Below are 24,448 nucleotides of genomic sequence, written 5' to 3'. Positions count from 1 at the left end.
ATGTGTTGGGCAATTTGTACTCAGGGGATTTTCAATCTGTTTTTAAACTGAGATGTGTGTATGCTTGTGTGTGTAGAGGGGCAGGGTTCGGAAAGATTACCCTTCAAACTGGTTGGCAGAAGAGTTAAGTGCAGAGATCAACTAAGCCAATGACAGGGAGATTAATTTGAGATTAGATATGGCTTAGAAAGAGGGGTTCTCTTTTCTGAGGCCAAATTTTCAGTATAAATTGAATTAAATCCATGTAGTTAATACCATACAGGATGGAATAAATAAGCATAACTAAGTGAATTTGAATTTCTGAAGACAATAAACTCACACTACAAACCACTTTCATATTATTTTAAATAATCTTGAACAAGGCTCAAAGATAACTTTGGCTAGATATAATGCATAATGTATCTCCACTATCAGAACTAAATATTTTAATATATCTTACAGTCCATAGCCACAGGCTCGTTAAGTAGTTGCAGCAAATTTATATATAATGTCTTTTAACAATTAAAAGTTAAGGAAGCACATGCCTATGTGCATAGTGGCATTATTCAAAATTGCCAAAAGATGGAAGCAACTTAAGTGTCTATCAAAGGATGAATGGAAAAACAAAATGTGGTATATATACACGATGCAATTTTATTCAGCTGTTAGAAGGAATGAAGTCCTAATGCAGGCAGCAACAGAGATGAACCTTGAGGACATTACATTGAGGGAACCAAGCCAGACACAAAAGGACAAATATCTTATGATCTCAGTGATATGAACTGATTATAATAAGCAAATTCAATTAGAATCTAAAACATAGGATACCAGGGGATAGAATGGGGGACTGATGCTTAATTTGTGCAGAATTTCTATTTAGAGTGATTGTAAATGTGTGGAAATGGATAGTGATGATGGTAGTACATTATTGTGAATGTAATTAACAGCTCTGAATTTGTGAATGTGGTTGAAAGAAGTTTTGGATCATGTGTTACTAGAAGGAAAGTTAGAAGATAAAACACGGGACTGTATACAGTGAACTCTAGTGTGGATGATGGACTGGCATTAAGAGTACAAATGTAAGAATGTTCTTTCATAAATTGTAACAAATGTACGACTGTTAAAAGGTTTTAATAATAGGGTGTAAATGGGAAAAAAATACACCTACACTATGGACTATAGTTAACAGTAGTGTTTTCTATAAACTTACAACTTCTCTAATTTTTTAAAAAGGTAACATTATACTAAATGAAAGAAACCAGGCAAAAAGTACAAGATATTGTATGATTCCATTTATATAAAGTGTAAATAAAAACAAACTTGTAGAGACAATTAGATTAGTGGTTGTGTAGGGCTGGGAAAGGATAGAGGGATTGAGAGGTGGCTGCTAAGGGGTATGGAGTTTTTCTTTTAGGAATAATGAAAATGTTCTAAAATTGATTGTGGTGATGAATGCACAACTCTGATTATACTAAAAGCCACTGATTGTACACTTTGGATGGATTGTATGGTATGTGAATATATCTCAGTAACACTGCTTTAAAAAAAAATTTAGAGAAGCTTGTTATAACTTAGCAATTTTCTCCCTACCCACTTTATATAATGGTGCCTGGTAAATATTTGTTGGCTAAATTTCCATATATTTTCAAACAAGAAAGTAGCCTTTATACAAGTCTATCTTTATTTGTAAAAAAGAATATACAACTAAAGCTAATTTGATTTTTTAAAATCAAAGTTCATTTAGTGATAATGCACATTTTATAATAAAATTGTAGTAAAATACTGACATTTGATAGTTTAAACAAAGTATCATTCATGTAAAAATCATGTTGTAGCATGTAAAATTTAATTAGAAAATTTGTAATTCACAAAAGTACATATATTTTATCAATAGCTCATGAGAACATTATCATAAATTTACTTAAGACACAAAATAAAATTCACAGTTAGGCTTGACATTTAGTACTATAAGATTTTATGCTGAATACAGATTTTTGTTATTGAGGTTCACATAAAATAATTGATTCAGACTACTAACCGAATTTATGTTTTATTGTATAACCAAAATCTATTGGCTTTACAATATGTCTAGATCAATTATTTCACCAATAATTTAAGTGACAGAGATCTATTTGAAAACTCCACTGACATACTCTTAGAAGATTAAAAGTACTAGCAGCTTTGATTTTCATTTTCATGAATACATACAAGATACATTTGAATTTTACAATTAAAATTTGTACAAAAAGTCAAGCCCTAAAGTATTTTTTTCAAAAGAAAACCTTTTATGTTAAAACTTTGTTTAAAAAAAAAGAGAGGTAGTATGTGAAAGTATTTTTACTTAAAATGTTGAAACCCCTGCACCAATTATATTATAAATGAAATTTAACCTTCTACATACTAATGTTATTTTGCCATTCCAGAGTCAAATTTATAAGACTCGCAGAATGTTAAAGCTGGAATGCCATTAAAAAGTGGTATATGAATGGAAGAACTTCAGTGAATTCAACAAAAACTACACTGTATTACATAATATTGTGCATTCAGTTAATAGTTTAGTGATTAATATGTTTAGTGGTAATGTGAACAAGATACATTTAAATGTATTTTGAATCAAGTGATCTTCAAGACTTTACTTCTTCATATATTTTTACCATATAGAAATATCCTTCAAAACGGAGTCATTTGATTCTTCATTGCTTGAACAGCACATGATCATTATAAGGTATCCATACTAGTCCTACCATAAAATTAATTAATAAATAACTCTGGGAGAAATATCCATAAGCCAGAATGAACTTATGTAGTCATAATATTCTGTTCTATTTACAAGTATACTGTAGTACTTGTGCACATTGTACAATGATACATACCAAAGAATGAAAGTTAGCAGCCTTACTCTTAACTTTTTCTAAGTGGAGGCATTGGAAAGTAATAAATAGCCTCATAAAATTAATAGTGATAAACTCTACCTCTCAAAGGTGAATACCACATATTTCTCATAAAGTGGAGGCCGAGTTCCTAGAAATCCCATTGAAAACAACCCAAATGTTTTGTATAAAAAAAGTGCACAAGTTTGTCCTGTGTGTAAAATTCTCTTAGTTTGGGTGCTTTTTTTTATCCAAAACAATTCACATGACTTGAATACATTAAAAGAATATAAAAACACACCAACAAAACACACACACACGCACACAAACAAAAGGAATGTTTTCCAGTGAGTTTGGGAATAAGGACAAGACTAGGTTAAACGAGAGAGTCTCCCACATTATCCGAGTCAATGGAATTGCCTTTTAAAATATAAATTATACCTATGAGGAATTAGTTTGTAAATTTTAAGCTACAGGATGGACAAACACCAACTTGAACAAATGTTATAGAGCTTCATAAATCAAGAACATAGCTTCAATGCTTTATAATGTGGGATCTAATTTTAAAAACAATTGGTTTGATTTCTTAGAAATTAAAAACAAATGCATTGCAGAAAATAATTTGTTACAATTAACAACAGTGAAACATTAAGAAATTAAAATAAAATACTGGGAACATAAGAGCTGAGGTCCCCAAGGTACCAGAAAAGATACATTCAGACTTCTTCACATTAGAACTTTAAAAAAATAGTTAAAGGAAAAATTAACTGGGCTCTGCACAGCAGGTTAAATATGCAACCACTTCAAACAGAAATGATCTAGTCCTCTCACATAATTCTGAAAGTGTGCTCTAACATCCCATTTTCCATAGACAGAATAGCAAAAGCACATAATTTCATTAGCAAAGGCCCCTTTGTTTTAAACTTAAGTTTACCTCTGATCCACCAACGATTACATTAGCAATTATCAAACTATTGTTTTAATAACATTGCAAGCTTGCAATATTTTTTTCTTCATGCCTATTCCAGGTTCCAGGTTCAGAGGTATATATGCTTTAAACTAGCCAAATTTACAAGCCCCCATGGCATTCTCACTCACAACACATTCAGCGAGTGGTTTCATAATGTTATGATTGTTCCATCTTCTTCTAAGAGTTTTTGATCTGAAGCACATGTTTCAAATTCTGTGTTTGTGCCACTTGCTATCGATGCCAAGTTCACTTCATTAGAAGGAATAAAACCATTCGGTCCAGAATCAAAACTGAGTTCTATTTGTGTTGATTCCAGGTTCTCAGTAGTAGGAACAGCTTTGGGAATCTGTTGTGGCACTCCATTGTCTTCAATAACAATGTCATCTTCCTCACTGTCCTCATCCTCTGGCTCAAAGTTTGGTTCCATCTGCTGTGGATAGCCAAGAAGGCTATTGTCAAGAGACTGGCCAGAGCTGCCAGAAGTCCGACTGTTCCTAACGATGTTATTTCTCTGGTTTGCTGGTCTCACTGTTATGATGAGGTTGCGACTGTTTGCAATCATCATGTCTGTTACTTGATCAAGACTCTTCCCTGAAACTTCTATGCCGTTAACTTCTAAGACTTCATCATTAACAGCTAATAGTCCTGTGCTTTGAGCCAGACCTCCTGGGACCAGCCTGGATATAAAGATCCCTGGGACCTTCTCTAAGCCATGTGGTGTTACCCTTACACTGGAGCCATCCCGGATGTAGAATCCTAGGGGTTTCTCTGTGCCATATTTGTAAAGACGAACCCTACGATGTGTTTCTGGGAGAATATCCACATCTATAATAGAAGACACCGGTCTGAAGTCTTGTGGCATACTAATGACTATATGTGGCTTTTTTCTATGGTTGTCAGGACGCAATACATTGGTTAAAACATTCTTCTTCTTTATTAGTGTGTCTGTACCAAAGGCACTGTAGTCTGCTTCTTCTGTTTAAAAATAAAATAAAATAATTATAGAATGCTGTAAAACACCTATTTATCTGCAGTTAAATCTGTACAGAAAGGATAATTCAAATGCATTTGATATATAAACAAACTAGTTAGATTATTTGAATCCATCGTAATATACTACAGTAATAAAATGTTATACCAGGAAAAAACCACTAGGTGGCCCTCTCAAGTACACAACACAAAATTACCAAATACCAAAGTTAAATCTGATAAAGCTCAATGACTTTTAAATTAAAAATGTCTAGAAGATCAATAATAGGCACTTGCACTTAATAAAGCATAAGTGGTAGGACTATACAATAACAACAGATTGGAAACACAATAAAGATTAAAAAAGATTTGGAAGGGGCAAAAAAAAAAATTGGTAACATTAGAGAGAGAAGTAGGATTGAAGCAGCTATGGGTTATCTTTGCTTCAGAAATATTCCTCAAGGTTTTTTTTTTTTTTCTTTCCCAATGAGAATGCCTTACTGGTGCCTTTTTTTTTTTAATGTAAAAGAAATTTTGTTTTTACCTCTAACTTAAATAATTTTATTGCATTTAATACCTGACACTAACATGACACAGCCAGTAGTGTTTCTGATAAAATATTAAAACATAAAAAACAGAATTCAGAATGATCATTAACTATCTTGTTCACTGTTTTATTATCACATGCAACACACATTTGTTACATTACAAAACAGATTTCCTACTATGGGGGACAGTAAAAAACGTTTGAAAAAAATTTGTATGTCAATTACCCTAGTACAGTTCTCCCCACCAGAAAAAGTTACAGGATTTTACCTTTTCTGGAAACAAATAAATAAAACATTAACTATGACAAATGAAATTCTGTTAAATCCTACTTATTTTTAACAAGCTACTTAAAATGTATTTTTCCTTTACTTGTTTAAAATACCTCCTATTCGCATATTTATCATATTCAACTCATGAAATGGGACACTTTTGCTTCCCAAGGTAAATTAAATGAAAAGAACAAACTCAAATAACTATCTTAGGGGCTGGGCAGAGAATATCATTAAAAGTGAACCTGGAGCATACCAACTACTTAGGAGTTTTGGTCTTTACGTCCACAAATCACCCCCCGTCCCCAGTATTCTGGGGGAGTTCTTAATCCTTCATTTTCCCACTTTAACTCTCTTTTTTACTGTGTAAAAAACAAAAAACAAAAAAACCAGTAAATGCAATGACATCCCCTCTCAGTGTCAATGACCCAGACGACAGGGAGTGGTAAGGACTTTGGCAAACTGCAGAACCTATACCCCATTTAAATGGCACAGCTGCTCCTCAACTCCAGGCAGGCTTTACTCTCATGGACTATAGGAATTTGTGTGGCCAAACCATTTTCAAGAGATGCCAGAAAACTAAGTTTTTAGTTAAAACTTTCCATTTTTAAATGTTGATACTTAATAAAAAAGGAACTAAATAAAAAAATCTGTTTGGGCCAAATAACACATCCAGGGGTTGAATTCATTCCTCAATCCACTAATTTATAATCTCTGATGTAAGCTAAGGGAAAACAGGACACCTAAAACCAGACATGGTTAAATCATATGGCTAAAGGAAGACAGTCCATAAACAAAAAATCTAATCAGAGAATAAGAGACAGAAAAGGAAGTGAAATTAATAGCAGGAACAAAAGATGAGATTACATTTTCAAAAACAACAGGAATGGGGACAGAATGCTAAATATTAATTTGTTTAAACTTAACATTTCCCCTACTTCGGTTGTTAGAGACTAATTAAAATGGAAACTGAAGAGTCAGAATTTTTAAGGATAATAAAGTAAGTCATTGAGAATAAAAGAGATAAAAGGCCCTCCAAAAAGATCTAGTTCAAAATTCTAGCCTCAATTACTGCTATAAATAATACTACTATCTTGCATTTATACAGCACTTCAGTTTGTAATCTCTGTTTCATCCCCAAACCTTCCTATTGGGAAGCCATTATCATCTTCACCTTATAGACCAGGAAATTACGGGTAAAAAAAAGTTACAAAGAAAGGACTGGAATCCAGGTTTTTCTTACTAGGGCTGTACCTTCCAAGTTCCCATAATGAATGTGAGGTGTCCAATGGGTATCAGAGTCTGGAGATCATTACGATTCTTTTCTGATGCTGCTCGAATACCCTTCAAAAACTAGTTTCAGATCAACATAAAGATGGGTGGTATTTTTTTTTTTTTGGTATTTCCCCCCCTAAGGATACTCTTTGTCTTCATTTATAGATCAAGTATTTATACTGTGTTCTTACAGAGACAGAACCGTATGTATAATTTGGCTTTAAAAATAAATCCACTGATGCAAGAATCTTTCTGGCGAATTTTTCTGAAACCTATCAAGAATAGTCTTCTACTGAATAGGTTTTCTCAAAATTAAACATTTTTGTTTTAAAGCAATCCATAATGAAAGCCTATATAACATTTATAAAGGAAATTCCAGGCCACACAAACAGAAGTTGCCTACATACCTACTCATGGGAAACCCAACCAAAAAAACCCTAAATCTGCATAATTTGGCAAGGCATCCAGACTCAGTTTGAATTCTCACTGCTAAATTCCCAAAAGCAATATGCCCCAGTACAAAGGCACCTTTGTTCTCCCATCTAGCTAATCAGTTTCCAGCCACTGGGAAAAAAAAATATTTTGGCAGAAAGCCAGGGAACAGGGTGTTAGTTTAAAGTGTAAAGGTGAACGTCCACAGGGAACGGAAGCTGACTTTCTACCGAGTATGTGTATCAGAGCACTAAACTCAGAATGAGATGTAAAGTTTGGAAACTTGACTCATAGGAAACTACCACTTGAATAAACCCAGGCTTATTATGCAACAGTATGTGATGCAGGCTTGTACAGCACTACCTCACTTATCCCAAGCCTCGGTCGACAATCTCAGCTAACTAGGACAAGCACCCACCTAGAAGGCCTCTGAAGAGCCAAATTAGACGTCTCACTTCTTTACACACAAATAAGCTCCTCTGCTTTATTCACAGAGGAGCCTGCAGGTCCTCCCCCTAAACCTCTCACTCTTCAAACGTTAATTCTGAAAAGCCTGGTTAACTCATTTCTTAGCCCACAGAGGGTTATATGTTACAAATTCAGAACAGGGTGAAGGTCCACTAGTGAGTGGCAGGTACGGATAGAAGAAACAAAAGCTTACGGTGAGTAAAAAGCAAATCTGAAAAAAAAAAAAAACAGATTTATATAAACCCCATCAGCATCAGCACAGTAACAAAACAATAGTTCATAATAGAATCATCAAGAAAGAAGATTATGTTCCATTTCAAGTTCAGTAGGAAGACAGGGATGAATGAAATAGTTTTTTTAAACATTCTGGGTCAAGAGCCATGGAGTAAATATTTTAGGCACTGCAAACCATACAGTCTGTCACGAAGCAGCCAGACAATAAGGAATGAGCTATATGTTAATGAATGAGCTTAGATGTTTTCCAGTAAAACTTTATTTACAAAAATAGCTAGCAGGCTAAGGGCCTCAGTGTGCCAACCCCTGTTCTAATCCAAAATGGTCAAATGAAATAGATTTGGCAACCTTAAAAGGAGTAAACATCGCTTAAAGCAACAATCAAATTTTGCAGATCCCTTCATTTCCTGTTATAAGAAAAATCAATTGCCAAATATTTACTGGATACCTACTATGTGCCAGGCATTGTGCTCTGTGGCACAAACTCAGTGAACAAGAGATATGGAGCCTGCTTATAGTCTAAAAGATGGCAATTAAAAAATAATTCCAAAGAGTTAAAATTATTACAGTGTGATGTGCACTGTGCTGTGGGAGCACATATAAGGGCACCTAACATGGTTTGCAAGGTAATGGACGGCTTCGAGGAAAGGGAGGTTTACACCGAGACTGGAAAAAAAGGGGACAGGAGTTAGTCAGGTAAAAGAGAGGGGAGAACATTACAGGTACAAGATACAACAAATACGTAGAAGTCAAATACAACTAGAGTGGAGGGGGGGGAGGTGGAAAGGAGGTGGAGAGCCGAGTCAGAGATGCCAGGAGCCAACCTGACAAACAGGGCCTCCTGGGATGTGTAAGATTTACAGACTTTAGCCTAAGGGCAATGGGAAGAAAACCAAGGACTTTAAGCAGGAGAGTGATGGTAATCTCATTTGCTTTTTTACAAAGCTCACTGACTACAGACTGGAGAAAGGGCTGGAGGGGGAGCAGAGGAGACTACTACAGTAATTTAGGATGGTGCCAGGCTTGGAGCAGAAGCAGCGGAGAGGGGGAAACAAATTTGAAAAATAATTAGAGGACAGTTTTAAAAGACTTGATGACTGGCTGAAAAAATAGGTATGTGTCAAAGATGACACCCAGGTTTCTGTCATAAGCAATTCGTGTCATATTCTGAAATGTTACTCCACAATTTCTTGTTCTTTTTTAAAATTTTATTTTTGGGGCCATACTTTTTTTGTTAAAAACTATTTTTTACAATTTACTATTAAAATGTATATCCCTTAGACCATCTTAAAATTAAACCCTGATTTATTAAAATGTAACTTTAAAGTACATCTACAAAATAATGCCCAATGCACAGCAAAGGTCTAAGACGGAATTTAAGTGCCCAGTTACAGGTGTCTGGGCCCAAGGCCATGCCCTAAGTGAGACCATATTTAAAGCAGAGCCCCTTGGTGTTTCCAACAAACTCCTTTGATAAATCCAAGATGTATGTCATACAAAAACAAATCATGATAAAGCAATAAGTTTTGCTGTAGAAATTCTGATTAGATCTGGTGAGGAGCTTGTGCTCATCATGACTGACTGGGAAGCTTTTAAATTTAATAAACATTTCCCTGGCTGTATTTCAAACCTACAGGAATGACTTGGGTATTTTTTAAAGGTACAAAGAGATTTTCTAAATGTGTTTAGTACACAGTAACAGCCGAAGCAAGAGGGAACACTCTATTCTGTACCTTTTCTTCTCTCTCTCCCAAGTAAATCAGTATAGCATAAACTCCAACAGGGGGGTTCGAGTTGGCAAAAAACCTGGGAATCCTTTGTGAAAATAACTTTAAAGATATCAGATTTTTTGTTTTGTTTTCACTCCCACAATAATAGGCCTAGAAACAAGTGTGGTTTTTTCTTTTAACAATAAATTATAATAAAATATAGGACTTTTCAAGATATGCAACATAATATTATCTTCAAGTTCAGACTATAAAGCAGTTCACACATTCAATTGTGAATTTTCATTAAACTTTAGTGAAGTATATCAGGTTTGAAAAGATCACATGGTTTTAAATGAAATGAAACTTGTTTTTAAAAAATCACTTGGTAGCATTATCAAGTGTAATTGCTGCCCTGTTGATCCCTTAATTGGAATCTAAAAGCCAAGAAAACAGAAATTGTGTTGTGATTAAGCAGTAAAATGTAACTATACTTAATGTCAAGCTTTAGTTTCCTGAATTTAATGTCTGTTAAGGAATACATAGAATCAGCTTTCTACTCAAGCATCTGTTGAGCTTTGTTAGAAGAAAAAAAATGTTCAACATGAAAGACACCACACCGTGTCAGTCGGTCACAGATTTAGGTGCTGGACAGTGGTAAATAAGACAGGAAAAAAAAAAAAAAAACAAAAAAAAAAACGAATACATGAAGACAATTCTAGGTCAACAGAGAGTGATCTGGTAAAGGAGAGGGCGGGGTGCCTTAGCTAGGGTAGTCAAGAGACCCTTCTGAGAAAGTTGTTATTTGAGCTAAATAAGATGTGAAGGATGAAGAGACAGACATGGGAAGACCTGGAGGGAATGTTCTTAGGAAAAGCAAGTGCAAATCATAGAGATAGCAACAATCTTACCAAATTTAAGGGACAGAAAGAAAGCCAATGTGGTAGCTGTGATGAGGAAGCAGAAGAATGGAGGAAGATGAGGTTGGGAAGTTCATATCAGAAAAGATTTTATTTTGGTTGCAGTGAGGAAGCCACCAGAGGGGTTTAAGCAGGAATGAACTGAACCACTTTCTCATAGTATGCAGAAGTCATATTTGTATTGAATTTATGTTTTTTTTAAAACTAAAAATCTTTCTACTGAATGGACTGCTCAATTCTAAATCAAATTCTAAGGGCTATTAATTGCACTGGAAACTTTACCACTTTTGTTCACATATAAACCTACTTCTACACCAAAGCAAAAATCTTCAAAGGTCTCAATAAAAACATAGGAAATTTATAACACCCAATAAATAAAAATTTAAAAAAGAAATAGCAGAAGATGTCAGATAACCACTTTTCAAAGATGCTAGGACTAATTCCATGATCATGTAAGTGCTACAATTCCATTAACAAAAACATGTGGTAGTATATTCCAACTCCCCTAATTTTGCTAGCAAAGGGGTTAATCGATAAAATTTTGTCAGGCAGCTGTAGTTTAAATCTAGTCATACTATACTTGAATACACAATCCACACAGCAACTAAATTATTAATGAAAATTACAACAGATTGGTAACAAGAAAGGCCTATTATTCAACCACAATTATTTAACTTTTTTTTTTCCCAACCACTATTATTTGTTTAAAATGACAAGTTTCACTCAAATGTTTTGTCCTTCTCCCATGTGTATGAACATACTTTCTTCTCCAGCATTCTCAACATAGCTTCCCAAGGTGCTATGCCTGTTCTTTATATCTCCTTACCCTATGTCTACTCTCACAATTTCAATGATCACTTTTCTGCAGACTTTCAAATCTCTCTGACTATTCTTCAGATGACTATCCTAAGCTTCAGTCAACCATTTCCAATTTCCTGCATGACATATTCAACTCACCAGCCTCATAATCTTATTTGTTCTAAAATGAAATTCATAATTTCCTTTCCCAAATCCTCCCCTCTTTCAAATTCTGCTTGTTTATGGCACTGTCCCAGCCATCAGTCAAAACCTTAAAGCTATACTTTGTTGGACTCCCCTTCACTGCTATTCCAGTCAGTTTGAGTGCAGTGACTCTCAAATATTTCCTACTTTATCTTCCCACTGCTTCTTTCTTTACCTTGGGTAGCAACTTCCCAGCCAGTCTCTTCACTGCTTCACCACCTGTTCCTTGCTTCCTATTGTTCACTGTTGCCTACTCCAATTAATTCATCCTTAACAGCCAAATTAACCTTCCTCAAGTATACTCTAATTATGTCAAGCCCCTGTTAAATACCTATGAGATCCAATTCAGGGGTCTTGGGGAGATTTTTGTGTGTGAAAGTACTTTGTAAATAATCAAGTAATATAGACAAAAGCTAGACTTAGAGGTTTATTTTGTTGGTGGACTTTAGTTCCTCCAAACCCAGAAAAGCAAAGATACATAATCAGTGGAGTTTCAAAGCCCTGGGAGTGGTCCAATGCTTATCAACTGATTGGAAGTAGTTTCACCTTCAAGCCAGTTGAGTTTTCACAAGTTTCTTTCTGAGATGGTTTACAAACATTGTAAGGCTTTCATTAGGCTCCCTGCTTTCTGCTGGCTTCCCAAACTTCACTGACCAAGAGAAAGAATAAATGGCACATACCATAAAGATTCCTACCCTGCTGCCCATCTTCAGATTAACACACACACACAAACACACACATGTGCGCGGGGGAGGCGGCTAAGTTAAAAAATAGTTAGACTCAAAAGACATTTGAAAATTCTTGTCGAATATAATAGTTATTTCAAACTTTTTTTTGCGAGACTAATATCAAAGTTTACATCCCTCCAAAATAGCTACTTGCTATCCAACTTTCCAGATTAATTGAACTACTTTTATACATTTCTGTTGGAGTATTCTAAAAGGGAGGGAAAGAAGACATTTACTGGGTGCCTACTACCTCCAGGGCACTGTACTTAGCTCATTTAATTGTTATAGTAATTGTATGAGGTATTATACTCACTCTATTGATAAAGACATTGGGCCTCAGGAAGATTAACTTCCCCTCATGTGTGCATTCACTAGTAAATATAGCACTTGAAAGTTGGTTGCCACCAAAAAAAAGAGACTAGAATGCTCTTCTGACTCCAAAGTCATACTCCTTCCATCATATCTTTCTGAATGGGTAATAATTCATTCAATTAAGTGAAAGATTCAATAAATTCCTCATTTCTAAGAATCTAAGAACTTAAAATTAAAATGATTAAAAACACAAACTTTCCAATGTGCAATTAAGTGTAAACATATCAATTAGACCAAAAATATAAAAAAATGTTTTAACCTACTGGTTAGTTAACATAGTAACATTCACACAAAATGTTTATTCTAAGTTTTTGGCAAAGAAATCTGTATATCCTATGAATGGAGAAACAAACTACTACTTCTAAAACAATTTTTCTAAACAGTGGTACTTACCCTTCTTTTGTATAAAAATCCTAAGCAGTGGATTGGCTGTTGAAACAGCTTTGTGATAATTATCATCATTATTTATAGGTAGTAAGTCTCCATGGATGTCTGCATAGCCTATTAAAACGTCAACATTGGGTATCTTATGAACATGCTGCAGCAATCCATAAAACTCATCAAATTTTCCAGGTTTTGATCTTTCCAGCGAAAATCGACGAAATTCAGCTCCAAACTATAAATATAACAAACACATTAAGTTTTTTTTTTAAAAAAACATAAACAACAGAAAGACCCAATTTAAAAATGCATGCCATAGAAAAATTAACAGAGTGAGTATTTCCCTTCATAAAGAAGATTTATTTCCTGTGACACAGTCCATTGTCAGAAACCTCATTAGCGGGAGGTACAATTGCATAAGAAAGGCACAGGAATGTGCCTCCTTACTGCTGTCTCTGAAGAGCACTGCCTTCAAGAGATACAGGCCCAACTCAATCCCTGGAGTCCCCAGGCCTCACTAGGGACCATCCTGCACAGTGACTCAGCTCAAACCCTGTCTGGAAACCAGACCCTGATAGCAGCGCTCTCCTCACTGAGGCCAGGGGGTACCAAAGAAGGATGCGCCCAAGTCTTTATTTTGGCCAAGTTTCCTCCCCCATGAAAGGAACTACAATTTCACAGGTTGTGGCAAGGATTAACAGCAAAATATACAAAAGGGACTTTGAGCTTCTTGGTATAAGATACTAAAGAAATGGATATGTATTGTGTAAGAAATAGGTCTAGAGAGTAGAAGCATCTTCCTTATGTTAAAGCTGCAAAAGAATATATGCCCTACAAGTATCCAATTAATACCATAAATGTTTATGTGCTTGGCACAGCGTTAGGCCCTAGAGATTGAAAGACTCAGTTTGCTCCACAAGCTTACCAATTAGTGGGTACAGAGAATAATTACATCAGAGAAGTATTACAGGATCACAAAAACGGAGGATGATGACCTCCAACACGTCCAATATTTATCCTCACAGTTCTCAATATTTATCCTCATGGTTCTGATTTCAGCTCTCTGTCCCTTCTCTGCTCTCCAAATGCCCAGTCACTAAAATGGCTCTTATTCAGCACTAAGGACTGTTTTCATCCAGTCTATAAGAAATAGAATGTATAACTTTCTAAGGGACTAGCATGGCATTTCCTTAAATACAGAAACCTAAGAAAGGTTAATGAGACTTCCTGAAAAAGTACCCCAGACACATAAATTTGGGAAATGCTACATAACTATCAATTTCTGTCTTAAGAGTTACTGCAGAGACCAGCATAACTAAAGGCTTGGTTAAGTCCTAAGTCAGTTTTGCTTGTTTGTTTGTTTAATCAAAACAAATGCTTCCCAAATGTGTCTGGCCACTGAGGTTGTTTTTCCTCTAAATATCTATTATTAACAAGAAACAAAAATGTACAACTGAGACAGAATCTTAAGCATCACGCAGACAAATAACAATTTGAACTGTTTACAAACAGGTCGATTCATTTTCCCAAGGTCCCAATGGGATATCTGGATTCACTGCTTTTGCTACTTCTAAGAAATTCATCTGCTTTCCTTATGCCCACACAAATCATTGGTTTTAAATTAAAGTCCAAACTCACCAAAACTACCTCTTACCTCTAACAAATAATTAAGTTTCCAAAACCCATTCCTGAAACATAAACACTAGCGTTTGTCAAGAATAAGTTGACTCATACGTCAAACCCTCAAAAGTTCAGTCACACCTTCACATTTCAAAGTAAATAAAAACTCAGGGAACACCCTTCATATCAGAGTCAGCCTTATGATATTATCAGAAGTCATAGTCTGCGCTCCATCTTCTTTATTCTGGTATCACAACATAACATTGCTAGTGCTGATTCATCCACAGGGTTTACCACTTCCTCTGATATATTATGAATGGAAATAACGTCTAATAATTGAATATTTTAGGGCTTCAACGTTTTTGCTGAAACTTTTGTATGACAATTCTTTGTTCAACATTTTTTCTCTTGCTTAAATGTTACGATAAAATCAATGGAAAACTGGCTTCACGGTAGCTGTGTCCTTTTGCAAATGTTGGCAGGAAAAAACAGACACTTAAGATTAATGCAACAAAAAATAGGATTTAGAGAAATTTTTACTACACGAAGAAAAACACTAAAAGAGATAAAATTCAGACCTAATCAACAATTATCCACAAAGTCATTCACTATGTTAACCACTTAAAACTTTTTATAGCCTGGTCTACTCTGTCCTACCCATCCCTGCATCAGTTGGTAACTTCTACAAATGTAAACTTAATTTTAATATACTATTCGCCAATGAAGAATAATTAAGAAGTTTTATGGCTTGAAGACTGTTCCAGAGTTATTAAAGGTCACCATGTTGATTATTGATTAAGAACTTTCCCCAAAACTCCAGAGAAACAATTAGGAAGATAAATCAGTTACCAAAGAACAATCACATGGCAGCTAGTGTCACAAATTTAACTATAGGTACATTTGCATTATCCATTATTTTCATTATCTGTACCATTTTCCCTTCTATGCACAAAGATAATAAAATTGACACTACTGATTTCTATACTGAAGAAAATCTGTCCAAATATTTTTTGCAGTTTAGATGATGTGTTTTATTCAACAGATTTAAAACAAATGTATCAACAATAAATGTTTAAAACATAAGGTGTTACAGATACACTAGAAACAGGCTCTATGCTGTACCTATTTATCAACAGCCAGAATAATAGTGGGACCACACTTCATTCAGTGTATACTCTATTAAGGAGCCATGGTACACTAAAAGTGAACTATAGTAGTGCAAGTACACAACATACAGTTTGGACACTAGTATCTGAAAGATTCACAAATCAGTTGGCATAAGGGCCAAAAGCCTGCGAGTCCATTCCCTAAGTGCTCAACATTTCCTAGCACTAGGAAGAAAAGTACTACTTGACAGTATTTATCAGTGTACCTAGATTGAGGACTGTATCCATCCCTATTCATATTGTTCCAATGATAAAAAGTTAAAAACCTTTTAACAAGATTAAGACCACAAACTGAATTTTAAGATTATGCGCTATCATCAGTGTTTTTCTTTTCTTAACCTCAAGTCCCACAAATCCAAACTAGATTTATAACAGAACTACCACGAGAAGGTTCAGCCAATGAGCATGGAACCACTACTACCACCAGACCGCTAGACGAAAAGCTCTACGTATTTTGAGTCACCTTAACCCTGTAGTTCCAGCAAGCCACTTCAACCCAACTGCTACAGCAGTTCCAAAGAGGACACAGGAAGAGCAGATTTCTTAAATTGCTCTGTTTCCATTCTCATTAAACAGAACGGTTTCTGAAACTAATGCCTATCCTGATACATGAGTTCTTAAGTCACAAATACAGTTTAAAAATAAACATACATGTAGATATTCTTGAGGTGATTCTCGGTTCCACCTATTCACAGAACTTTGCTTATCAACCCCAGACAACAAAACCCATTCTACTCCTGGGCTCCAGGAAGCTTTCCTTACTCTTCTGTATTTCATTCAAATCACTCTTTGATTTTGCCTTCTCCTTCAGCAGTTTTATATTCAATGATGCATCACTATTTTTTAAGTTGATATGCTTTTACTTTTCTCCTATTATTTTGTGTATTTTGGTGTTCTCAACTTTGTTATCAGGGCCCAGCCAATATCCTCTATTTTTATATTCTATAGTGCCTAAAAGTTATTCGTCAAACAGCTTTAATCAAGGCTCTAAGCTTTTTGTCATAAAAGTAATAACCTTTCCGAGCCTCAGTCTTCTCAACTGTAAAATGTGACTCAAACCAGATCATCTAAACTCCTTTTGGCCTTCAATTCAAGAAATGCTTGCTGAAAATGCTCCCGCAGCTGCCGATCACCTTCAAATTCCAGTTCAAAACCTGTTTTGGAATGCATTCCCTAACTAATCCCTGCAGACTACTCTGCTTACTGAGCCTTGCAATTTAGGAATTCGGTTGATACCGAGGTAATTATCACCAGACTGGCATGCCTTTGGTCAAGGGTGAAAGCACTTGATGTTAAAAGGCAGAACGATGGAATGAAAAGAGCATCCAGACTCAAACTATAAAGTGCTACTCAAACGTAAGGTGATAGTGTTAATTTTAAGAATTAAATACATACCAAAGTTACTGCTAGAAAAATTCCTAGCAAGAATCAAAACTAATTTTAAATGGGCTCTTTAGATCACTAGGCTCTCTTCTTGGCCTCCCGTGCACCCCTGAACCACAGGGAAGGAGTAACATGACAACCCGATGTTCCAAATACCTTTTGCTTCTAGACCAGTAGGTAGAATATCCCCAAACTTCTTGTACCACCCTGCACTCAAATGTCCCCCATCCTCGCGTCTACCTTGGCCCTTACTCCCATCCCTGAACAGAAATGCGATTTAAAGAAAGAGATTAAGTGCTCCATTGGGTCCTCCTACCTGGGCCAGGAGCAATCACCAACAACCCGCCCCAATCCCTTCTCAGCAAGTTTATTACCCACTATCCTCTGTCTCCGAATCCCACTTCCTTGCACCCCACCGTCCCAGTCTCCGGGGCAGCGCCTCAGCCCGTCCCTCGCCTCCCAGGCCCGCCGCTCCGCCCAGCCCGGGTCCAGCGCACCTTGCTCTTCACCTCCATGGTGCCCAGACAGCCGCTGCCCGCCCCGTGCCGGTGGCTGCGGTTCATGCTGAGAGCCGGGCCCCGCGGCGGCCTCCTCCGGCCGAGCCGCCCTTCAGGAGCGCGGGGAGCGAGTGCGCGGCCGGCGGGTTCGGAACGCGGCTGCGGCCCGGCAGCCTCCTCACAGACACCTGCAAGGGGGCGGCCGCCGCTCGGGCCTCCGCGCGGAGCTCCGCTCAGCTGGCTCTTCACGCGGCAGAATCCACGGTCGGACTGGCAGCGCGGCGGTCGGAGACGCGACTCCCCCCTCCCTGCCTCCGCAGCCCAGGCGATGGCGGTGATGGGGGAGGTGGAGTGGGGGGCGGAGCGCAGCAGACGGCGCCGCAGCTTCGCTCTCAGGCGCCTCCGCTGCGAGCCCGCGCGCACGTACCCGAGCCGTAGCTAGAGCCGCGGCGCGTGCGCGCGCTCACCTGCAACCTCCGAGGAATCCTCGTAGGCTTACGCACCGCCCACACCCAATAGGAAGCGCGCACCTGCGCCTGCAGCGCCAACCAATCAATATGCGCCTCGCGCGGCGAATGGGCGGGCTGCCTTCTCGAAAATCCCGCCCGTCGCCGCACGATTGGTCCTGCCTTGCGAGGGAGGGGCGGGATCACCTGCAGCCGTGGGCCTCCTCTCCCGACTAAGCCGGAGAGCTAGAGAGCGCATGCGCGGCCCCTGGAGTTTCCGCCCTGGAAAGAGAGTGTAGAACCCAGCCGGAAGCGCGAGCGCACCTGAAGAAGGCTGAGGAGGCTGGGCTTTTTGCGCACGCGCAAGTGCGCGCCTGGTTGTCCTGGTCGCACCGGGAGCCTGTTCTGCGAGCGGTACGGGGCTACACGACCCGACCTACTGCCGAGGCTCTGCCGGAGTCCTCCGTTCCCGGCCCGGCTTCCACTTTGGGTAGTGCAGCTTCCAACGACCTCTTTTCTCCCATTCTCGTCCTCTAGGCGTTCGGCTGCAACTCTTGGTTGCAAATTTCAAGTTTTCAAGTATGCCACAGTTACTGGGGAAGAACCTCAGGCCCTCTTAGTTTAGTTTTGTCCGAAGAGATTCGCTGCAGCCTCTTAAATCCGTCAGGTCCTGAGCGTTCCAGTGGGCCCCGTGAAAGAAGGAGGGTGGACCTGGGCCGGTGGCTGCTCGCTTCTGGGCGGGCCTTTCAGGGCTTCCTTCCCCCCTCCCGCCCTGCCCCCCTTCTCTCCCTCCCTCCCCCTCTCAGACACACACAAAACAGAAACCTCTGAAGTCTTCCTCTCCCCTCCTCAAGCCATTTCTTGGCCATTTGCTGTTTTCTCAAAGAATGACAGCCTCTAGGTTGTGTCTGTTGCCCAGGGTGACCCAGCTCTGTCCCTTCAGGAACAAAAAGCCGAGTCGTCTGTTAAATCCTCAGAGCTGGGTTTCAACTCACACAGACCCGGCCAGGCTGGCTTGATGAGGACAAGACCGAAGATTGTGACTGAGGGAGCTCCCCGGGGGCTTCTGGGGCTGCTGCTTATCAGAGTGCTGTGGAGCCCTCCTGGGTGCCAGGCCCAGGGCTGGCATGGGGACAGCTCCTGAGACACAGCCATAAAGCCATGCCACAGTCCAGTCCAGTGACAGACACAGTCAAAAAGCGTTTACTCCCCAGAGCGACAGGTATTTATGATGGAAGGCCAGACCCGAGCAGGCAACCCAGTCTTTCTAGAGCAGGAATTTCTAACCTGAGATTATCAAGAGTGGTTTGCCAGGAGAAGCGGGCCTGGCCTGGTTGGCTGCTCCTCATTCCAGCTGAGTCCTCTCATCTCCCTGCCTGGGTCAAGTCTCCCCTACCACATGTGCTCTCCCAGCACCTTGTACCTCTCCTTCCCAGCACTTATGGTAGTTCCAGTTTTTCCCTCTTTTTTTTTTTGCACGTGAGTTTTGCGGGAGTAATCTGCCTCTACCACAGAATGGAAACTCAATGAAGGCAGGGACTACATCTGCTTTGCACAGTGTCTAACTTGTAGCAGGTACTCAGATATATCTTGGTTGGGTGCTGGAGCTGAGAGAGTTTTCTAACTTTGCCCCAACTGGGTTCAAAGGGTGAGAAGCCCATTTTTTCACCCTGGGGTGGGGGGTGGTCTCAGTTCATCAAAGGTCTGTGAGGAACTTAAGGTTTTCCTGGCCATTTGTGGGTTGAAGTGCAGATGGAAAGGATACTATCCCAACCTGAATAATAATAAGGCTATCCTTCCACTCCCTGTTCAAAAGCACCTACTGTGTGACTCAAGCTGAGCTGGAATTAAAAAGGCTGTGATGGGGCAGCTTCAGGGCTTGCAGTATGACTCTTGTAACTGGACTAGTTTAGCAGTTCTCATACTTTTTGGTTCAAGACCCCTTTACACTCTTAAATATTGTAAAGAGCCACAACATATTTTATGTGTGTTGTATCTACCAGTATTTACAGTATTAGAATTAAAACTGAGAAATGTTTAAAAAACAAGAATATCCAGGCACACATTCCAATAGTCATCAGAGTGATGATGTCATCACATGTCATGTCTCTTCTGGAAAATTCCGTCATATACTTGTGAGATGATGAGGGTGAGAATCGCAAATGACACTTTAGTATTACTATGAAAATGGTTTTGACATTGCAAACAAAAACGATCAGGGACTCCAAAAAGGATCAGGGACTCCTAGGGGTCCCCAGACTGTACTATGGGAAACACTAGACTGAAAAACATGTCAAATCTTTAGGGATCTCCATTCTAAGCTTTCCCCCTTCTCTCCCCAGTTGGCAGGGCCACACCCAGGTAGCAAGGCTCTAATTCTGTGTGAGTGATTGTTGGGTGGTTGAGCTTTATTGCTCTTATCAGTATGGATTATCAGGCACTTTTAAAAAGGAAGTTCATGGGCGCCAACGCACCTGTGTGGGCCCTGCATTCCTGGAGGTGTTGTCATGTCCTCTCTTCCCCTCCCCAGGGTGTGGCATCTCTCTTTACTTGGACCTTCCTTTCCAGAACAGAGGGCCAGGCCAGAACTTCCTGGATCTCCTGAGAGGAATTTGCTCAGTGGCCTGCGTCACTAGTGCGCCTGGGTTATATGAGGGAGGAATGTGAAAAATAGTTGAATTTGATAAAGGTATTGTGGAGGAGGGGAACCCTTTCAAACCCAGAGCTGTGAGGGCCACATGTTTGTTTGCAGGGCTGGAATTTCAGCCCTTCTTTAGAAGCATCAAGCCCAGAGAAACAGCACAGAGGTGGCTTATGTTCCTGTTTACTTCGGTTTGAAAACTGACCCTAATCTTATTTCTCCCCCCATCACTCCCCTCCCCCAAATCCTCAAACTAAAGCTGCTCAAGACCCATACGTAGAATGAAAAGCTAGTCCCATGCCTGAAAGAATTAATACTCAGTGGGTAGAGAGATAAGTAAGGTGAATGTGTAATATTATGAACTTTGTAAATTATGGGTTCAGGAAATAGTCGGGAATGGGCTCCTAGAGATGATCTCACTCCCACATTGTCGGGCTTCTCTGGCCCATCTCCGCCCTCTGAAAGAAGTTAGTAAGAGGGTTACCCTTCTGCTTTATCCTCCTATGGAATGCTTCCTGTCTCTAAGTTCTGTAAACACCCTGCTATATTCGTTTGAAATCTACCTTGTGAGATAGAAAATGGTTTGTAATTTTCCACGATTAGTTTTATTAATTCACATCTTATATAATGATTTTTTTTCTTTCCTTCCTTCCTCCTCCAGCTCTTAGGGGGAGGAAAAAAAAGGGGTGTCAAGAAGTCATATGTAATGCTGGTGAAATTTTTCTCAAGGAATTTCTCTTGCCAGCTCTTTTTCTCCTTGGTTGCCCAAGTTCCAGTTTTGATGGAGCTGGTTAATCATTCTTTGAAAAAGAGTTGAAGTGTATACTTGTGAATCTCAGACTACTCACCAAAGTAATGTAAGCCCTTCAGCAGAGGTGGAATTCAATCACATGGTCTGTTTTCTGGTTAATAGCTTATAATACTTTACTACTCTGAGTGTAGGGGTGGAATGGGGGTGCTCTCAGTTAAGGGAACTAATAATTTAATGATCTCTTTAGCCTTGAAGAAGCTAAATTCACTTTTAGGTAAAAACCCATCTTCCTGGGAAGCAGGATGTGTCAGGCACTGAGCATATATACCTTACCCTTGATGTGGATCTGCCACAGGTTTGCTTTTTGACCTTTTCTCTCTCTGGGACTCAATTTCTCCATCTGTAAAGTGCAGGCACAAGATGAGATCATCTCCACAATCCCTTCCAGCTCTTAACATTCTGTGGTACCCCAGGGATAATGGAAATTGATCATTATTTCAACATTAGTGGGGATGAACTGGAATGAAAAGAGTAGTCTTTCTCACCAGGTTCATAGATGGCCTGCATTTATCAGCCAAAAGATTCCAGTTCCTGGGAGGTGTTGATGAAGATGATGAGAGCTGACATTCATGAAGCAGCCACTGTGTGCCAAGAACTGTGCTGAGTGCTTTTATGTGGATTATCTATTTAATTTTAAGGAGCATGAAAGAGTTTTATATTTGGAGGCACTGAGATCCTAATTATTTTTTATTTTTTATTTTTTATTTTTTTAATGCTAGGTGTTGATTTGAGTCCTTGCTGTGCTCCTTGCTGGCTGGGTAGCCTGGAAAGAGTTCTCTCCACTGCCTAGAACCTCAGATACCAACACTATAAAAGGAGAAGATGATGCCTGCATTTAGAGTGTTTGTGGGGATTGGATGAGAAACTATACACAGAACTGCTCTGCAAACCATCAAGTGTGATACGAATATTGGTAATTATTTACCAATTAATATTACTGACCAAAGCTCTGCAAGGAATTCCTTGAAATAACATAAAAATTGATAATAAACCATTATTTTTGTTTTATACACAGTTCATCCTTTTAATGGGCACCTTCTCTTAGTCATAGAGGCGAAGAGGCAGCCTGGAATAGCCAAGACTGACTCTGGTCAGGTGCTCAACTTTCAAATCCTGTCGCTGCCATTTACTGGCTGAGTGGCCTTGGGCAAGTTCTCAAGTTCTCTGAGCCTCTGTCTCCTCATCTGTAAAATGAAGATAATAATAGAATTAACTGTCTTAGTTCATTTGCAAAGCACTTAGAATAGGGCTGGTCACAGAATAAGGAAAGGTTACCTATTGTCATTATTGCTGTCTCATTCTTTTCATTTCCTTTTTGCCCTTGCGACAATCGATTCATTAATCCATTAATATGTCAAGTGTTTATTAGCCTCGATTGTGTATTTAACACTCTGCTCAGCCCGGAGATAAAGGGCAACAGAGAAGGAATGAAGATATTACTCCTACCACCCAGCACTTCACATTCCACACGTAGATTTGTTCAGCAGATGCTCCTTGAGCACCTATCAAGGATCAGGCAAGCGAATACAAATATGACTACAACAGAGTTCTTGCTTCCAAGGAGCTCACAGTCTAGCTGAAAAGTGGGGCCCATGGAGAGAGAACTATGCAGGGTCTTCTGGGTACAGTATTTATGGGGGTGGGCTCTGGAGTTGGCATCACATCCTGGCTTTGCCACCAGCCGACTGTGGAAACTATGGGCACATAAAATGTAAACAGTAATAACATCCACCTTCTTGGGTAAATAAATATTTATTAAGTGGTTATTGGGTGCCAGGCACTATTCTAGGTGTTAAGTGTACAGCGGTGAAGAAGACACAGCAAAATCCTTGCCCTTGTAGAACTGATATCCTAGGGGCATGAGACAGGATGTACACATACATGATTAAAGTCTAGCGTGTGTTAGAGGGTGATGCGACCATGGATAGGGGTGGGGAGGGAGAGAGAAATGTTTTAAATAGGCTGGCAGGGGTAGTCTCTCTGGAAGCTGGAGGTGGAGAGCTTTCCAGGCAGGGGCTCGGGATGGGTGTGAAGGTGAAACGAGATAAAGCTCCCTCGGTGCCTGGCACAAGCGGGGGCTTGGAAGACACCAGGAGCTATTTTAAGCTATTACTCAGTGCCAAGGCCAGGGGATGAGAGAGGAGGGGTGGGAGCAGAAAAGAATGAGTAAGTCAGCCCTTGGGGGAGTCTGGAGTGTTTCACGGTGAAGTGACTTTGGTTAGAGCTGGGTCTGAAGAATGAGTAGGAGTTTGCTAAAGGCATGGGGGTGGGGTGGAGGGCTGAGGAGGCATTCCAGGGAGAGGGAGCTTGGAGGCAGAGTTGTGGGGGCGGGGAAAGAACATGATGTGTTTGGTGATCTAGCAGGGTGTGGGTATGGCTCGTGGGGGCTCTCCCTGGAAAGGAGGGCTGGAAATTTAATGTGGGAACCAGATCGTGCAAGGCCTCAAAGGCCATAGCGAGGAAGGAACTTAATGCTTTCTCCGGTTGGTGCTGGGAGTTTCCTAAAAGGGAGAATGGAAAGGTCAGAGATGTGTTTTAATAAGATCTGGGGTGACAGGCACTGGGGGCAGCAAATTACGGAGTCTTCTAAGGAAGGGTGTGAACAAATGCCATAACGAGTGGTATGGTCTAGGGGATTTAGGGAGGCATCCTTTCATTCATTCAGCACGTATTTATTGAGGTCCATCTATAAGCCAGGCCCATACTAGGTGTTGGGGCTACTCTGGTGAACAAAAATTCTCCTTGCACAAAGGAGACAGA

At 39.4% G+C, this 24,448-nt stretch overlaps 1 protein-coding gene across 1 annotated transcript; it reads right to left on the bottom strand.

Moving 5' to 3' along the window:
- Window positions 1-1,428: 1,428 nt before the first annotated feature.
- On the bottom strand, window positions 1,429-18,957 carry PARD6B (par-6 family cell polarity regulator beta). The gene is made up of 3 exons (XM_037812101.1): window positions 17,791-18,957; window positions 13,137-13,359; window positions 1,429-4,794 (listed from the first exon to the last, which is right to left on the bottom strand). Exons 1-3 carry the CDS (start codon window positions 17,854-17,856, stop codon window positions 3,968-3,970), a joined length of 1,116 nt encoding a protein of 371 aa, XP_037668029.1. The 5' UTR covers window positions 17,857-18,957; the 3' UTR covers window positions 1,429-3,967.
- Window positions 18,958-24,448: the final 5,491 nt, after the last annotated feature.

This window comes from Choloepus didactylus, chromosome 19, assembly GCF_015220235.1.
Source record: "Choloepus didactylus isolate mChoDid1 chromosome 19, mChoDid1.pri, whole genome shotgun sequence".
NCBI lineage: Eukaryota > Metazoa > Chordata > Mammalia > Pilosa > Megalonychidae > Choloepus > Choloepus didactylus.
The sequence above is the reverse complement of the archived record's forward strand: the minus strand, read 5'-3'. Positions and strand labels throughout refer to the sequence as shown.

What these genes read in the sequence shown, in the direction of transcription:
- PARD6B (XM_037812101.1), bottom strand. Translation starts at nt 17,856, where the DNA reads ATGAACCGCAGCCACCGGCACGGGGCGGGCAGCGGCTGTCTGGGCACC. An exon ending in CCATGGAGGTGAAGAGCAAG is followed by an intron (nt 13,360 to 17,790) that starts GTGCGCTGGACC and finishes TTATATTTATAG; the next exon opens with TTTGGAGCTGAATTTCGTCG. An exon ending in GATTTTTATACAAAAGAAGG is followed by an intron (nt 4,795 to 13,136) that starts GTAAGTACCACT and finishes ATTTTTAAACAG; the next exon opens with AAGAAGCAGACTACAGTGCC.